The sequence below is a fragment of the Magallana gigas genome, chromosome 3, assembly GCF_963853765.1.
Source record: "Magallana gigas chromosome 3, xbMagGiga1.1, whole genome shotgun sequence".
In the NCBI taxonomy this organism is placed as follows: Eukaryota; Metazoa; Mollusca; class Bivalvia; order Ostreida; family Ostreidae; genus Magallana; species Magallana gigas.
Window position 1 is genome coordinate 24,353,424 of NC_088855.1, and position 4,644 is coordinate 24,358,067.

The window sequence follows — 4,644 nt, forward strand, 5'->3', positions numbered from 1 at the left end:
AATTACATGTAAGCTTGAAAGCGGAAGTTAAAACAATTAAATTTTAAATTGTTTTTGTTATGTTAAGAAATATTAATGAAATAGGAAAGGATATTCAAGCACGTATTATCTTCATTCAAAAAATCTTATTCATTCATTCATAATTTATTTCCCTCCGTAGAGGATCATGATGATCAATTTATAACATATCAAATTATTATTACAAACAAAACATCAGTAAATAAATGAATGAATAAATAAATAAATAAATATCCGAACATATATACAAAAGAGCATGGGCATGCCAGTAAATAAATCATATTGTCACATACATTGAAATGATATTGCCTTATTGTATAAGGCTACAGTGTTTTTTAGGAGCCTGTAATTCAGCATGCGAAAAGATGCTGTTGCTGAGCTTTCAAGCGGTGTATCAGTTCGTCGCCCCAAAAGAATAACGAGGAAGTCGTCCTCGGCAAGGCCACACAGTTCCGCCGACAGTCTTATGTCGTATAAGTTGATGACCTCCTCCCACCATACATCTCGGATGGTTTCGGTTGCTGCACATGTGCACGAAGCATGCGCAATTAAGTTTTTGAAGGGCCTTTGGCACAGTAGACAAGAGTATACGTTGATGCACTCGCGGGTGTTGGAGATGAGTTTGCATACAAATTTACACAGGTTGATCTCGTAACAGTTTCTGGGGAGTTTCCAGAGTGATGAGGGATCTATGTCGTCGAAGATTTAATTTTTAAGTAAATTAAGTAATTAAAAAACAGGGGGAATTCTCGAAATCATGAAGAAAAAATCCTAATCCGTGTTGAGGGGGCGGGTAGTTTTCATTTTAACTTCAATTCAATTAAAATCACTTATTATCAGTGTCATATATTACACGCTCCGACAAAAGTAGAGGGTAGGGGGCACCCATGACATTTTCATTTTTTAATAAGTCAAGTTAAGGGGGATGTGCGGCCATCTTTTAAATTTGAGGATAAGAGTGTTAACATTTCTTGAACTGGCTTGTTTCTGTCCGAAACTGGTCAAAAATGTTGCCAAAAGATATAAAAGCAATAAATATGAAGTCCTACATGTCATTTTGTTTGAAAAGCATGCACACAAGAACAGGACAATGCCATTTTAATCACTCAGAAACAGCTGTCGAACTGCGCAGCTACACACTTATTTTGAAGATTTAAAAATTTGAAAAAAATATGATGAGGGTTCATTGGTGCCCTCTCTACAACCATTTGTTGAGAAAAAGTTTAAATTTTGATAATCTACAAGAAATTGACTCATACGAATAAAAGTCATATTTCACAAAGCTATGTCAATTTGTCTTGTAAAAAAGAACAGTACTGGAGTCACCGTGAAGTGGTTTATATAAATGCATAATTCTTCAGTTACTGTAGGCCTATGCCTAAAATAAATACACAAACTTTCATGAGATATAATATTTTTTGGTTTTACGAAATATATTGAAAGAAACTGTACTGTAGGCCTACCTTCTTTGGAAAACGAAATAACATTATTTTCACGTCACAATACGCAACAATGACGTCATATACGTAACGTCAAGAACTGTGATAAACTGAAAACGGAATGAATTATGAACATCACTCAGGTGAGACTACATGTGCTTGCAAAATACTCTCTCTCTCTCTCTCTCTCTCTCTCTCTCTCTCTCTCTCTCTCTCTCTCTCTCTCTCTCTCTCTCTCTCTCTCTCTCCTTATTCTTCATCAGCAGCAAACGCTTCGTTGCAAAGGTAACAACCATGGTCAAGATCACCAGATCTATGTATGTCTATGCATTCAGATAGACCCAGATAAACTACGTTGTTAAACGTCAATTTTTATATTAAGATTTTAACCTGTAATTGATTTACAAATGCACAAAAATTTAATGGTATACAAAGTATCAAAATATTTCGTTAACTTTTCCCTTAGGAGACAGGAGGGTATGCGGATGTTAGACTGTCGTTAACAGACAACGAAAAAAGTCTGCTCTACTTTTTTCAAACTGACTTCAAGGATGTATGTATTTTGAAGTGGATTCCATTTTGATTTAATTTGACGAAGATTCGAGTGCTAAAGAGTTTGAAACATTTATTGTAATTTTATTTACAGCTGCCAGACACTTCTTCAACGGAGGACAGGGGTCATTCGACAACCAAAACAACAACAGGACTAGATATTTCCGAACAGTGTGTCTGCAACATACAGAAAGAATGTAACGAAAGCCAGGCAGTCAGGGCTAGCACCACCGAGGAAATCGTGTCCAGAATCGACAGTTCAATGATACAAATACTACATGATCCTGTAAAGATTTATAATAAAGAATGTTCATCTGAGATTGGGGATCTCCATGCTCAGTATGTTAGACATGACGATGACGAGGCTAAGAACAATATTCCCCAACCTACCCATCCCACTGAAACCGAGCATCGTAATTTTCCGAGACATACAAGCAAAAAAGTGAGAATCATACATTCATTTTTTAAATAAATGATAATAATTTCTTATATTCCATTGCTTCTTTCAGGCGCGGATCAATAATTTTCCTTTGGCTGGATGGTCTGATTGAAATTATTTAATGGATTTTTTGTCTGTTTCAAGTTCTTAAGTTTTTCAAAGGTTCCAAACTGTATGAATTTCTAAGTGCGGATTTTCCAAGGAAAAATTGCCCTACAAAACGCGCTTAACGTGAATCAGAGACCGCAATTAATTTCATAATCACTTGTCGCCTTCTTTTCTGCTTGCAGGACTTTTATCGCAAAGTGTCTCTAGATCTGGGTTCCAGGATCCAAGACAATGACGTCGCCGAATCGCCGAAACTGTAGGAATCACAGTTTAATTTGTCGATAAAAACACTTGATCGTAACAGCTAGCAATGCATAATATTAACCACTCTAGAAAGAAAAAAAGTCGAATCCTATTCATTAGATATCAATTTATGTAATTTCCAGTTTTATTTTATTTTTTATTCAGAAAATCTGAATTCATATTGACCAATATTCATTCGACAATAGACGTTCTGCAACCAGAGGTAACCATATGCAACATACAACGTTAACAATTTGTACGCTTTACACAAAAGATTCTAGCCTTGGGTAGTATATGTATGCAAGGTTCACCATAGTTCTTGTCTGGTGTCATTCTAAAAGTATTCGAAACAGTGATATTAGTAGTGCAATCGTAGCCCAACTGTTAATTAATTTTTTACCCAAATGTTTACTTTCAGAGAATAAACAACAAGAGTGAGGAAAGCGCGGGTCGTGGATTTCTAATCAAACACCGTGTTACTAATTATAGATCGACTCCGTGGCACCAGCTACTGAATAGGTTACCATTTGTTGTATGGGTAGGTCTAAGATGATGATCAAAATATGTTTATGTCTTTTTAGAGAAACTGGCATATCATGAAATGTATTTTGTTTGTATACTTTATTTCTTTATTTTCAGGCAGATAATGGTCCAACTTCTGATGGAAAAAGAGGATTTTTGTATAAAATTAGAAAATATTTGCGAAAGAATTAATCCCGGTTAAGAGGAGACATACATGTTTATAATTCATTTTTTTAAATTGTGTTTTGCTGTTTTATATTATAAATATTGTCAATATTGTTCATATATATGCTTTTAAAAAATTGTGTTGCCACGTATTATATATATACCAAATCTAGAGAGCATATACATAGACTGTGAAGCCTATTGAACAAGACTAGAAAAACGTGGTGAAAATTAGATCAGTTAATAAAAGATCATTGTCAGAGTTAAAAAACAATTTTGGGAAAAGTTTAGCTGAGCACATCTATAGTTATTGCATTTGAATCTCAACTTTCAGATCAAATTCAATTCCTATATTTTCAATCAGAGAAACATATAGAAAGAATAATTCGTTGAAATTATAGTATTTCGGATTGGATGTGAACAATATGTTTTCTCATTCATAGAGAAAATCAAAATTAAATTAATTTCGATACATTTAAAAAAAAAGTGTTATAATAAGTGTAACAAGAAAGACTTGCATATTCTCAGCAATACTTAACATTTTCTTTGATACTGACTAAAGTTTGTCGGGTTGTGGCGCGTTTTATCTAAGTCCGAGGTAAAGCCGAATGTGATGAACCAGATAGTGGGATACAGATTACTGACCCATAACCAGATAATAATAAATAAATGGCAATAATAAATTTGGATAGATTCGAGCACGACGATCACGACGATCACGACCCTGATTATTAGGACACTACCCGACCCCTCGGTAAACCCTATGTACAAATTGGTCATTTAAATGTATGCGGTTGGACTAGAGCCAACACAGAACTGAGACAAGAACTAATAAATAAGTCAAATTGCGACATCATCAGCGTCAATGAAACCCACTTAACTGAATCAGAAGAAATATACATGAACAATTTTGATTACATTTGGATAGGATCAAACAGGAAAAACATTCATATTAAAGCACCAAAAGGGTCTGGAGGGGTGGGTTTATTAATTAAAAAGTGGATGTTTGAAACCTACGATATAGAAACAATAGATAACTCATACGAAGGGATTCTTGGTGTTAAATTCCAAAACAAGCAAATTGACTTTGAATTTGTGATATTCTCGTGCTACCTGCCACCTGAAAATTCTCCATGGGGACGAGACTCGTCTTCTTTC

General features: G+C 34.7%; 1 protein-coding gene across 1 annotated transcript; it reads left to right on the top strand.

The window, feature by feature from the left end:
* The first annotated feature begins 1,523 nt into the window (after positions 1-1,523).
* LOC105317522 (uncharacterized) lies at positions 1,524-3,753 on the top strand. Its single transcript, XM_011414177.4, has 7 exons — positions 1,524-1,600; positions 1,924-2,010; positions 2,104-2,451; positions 2,739-2,812; positions 2,965-3,022; positions 3,218-3,337; positions 3,439-3,753. Exons 1-7 carry the CDS (start codon positions 1,586-1,588, stop codon positions 3,511-3,513), a joined length of 777 nt encoding a protein of 258 aa, XP_011412479.4. The 5' UTR covers positions 1,524-1,585; the 3' UTR covers positions 3,514-3,753.
* Positions 3,754-4,644: the final 891 nt, after the last annotated feature.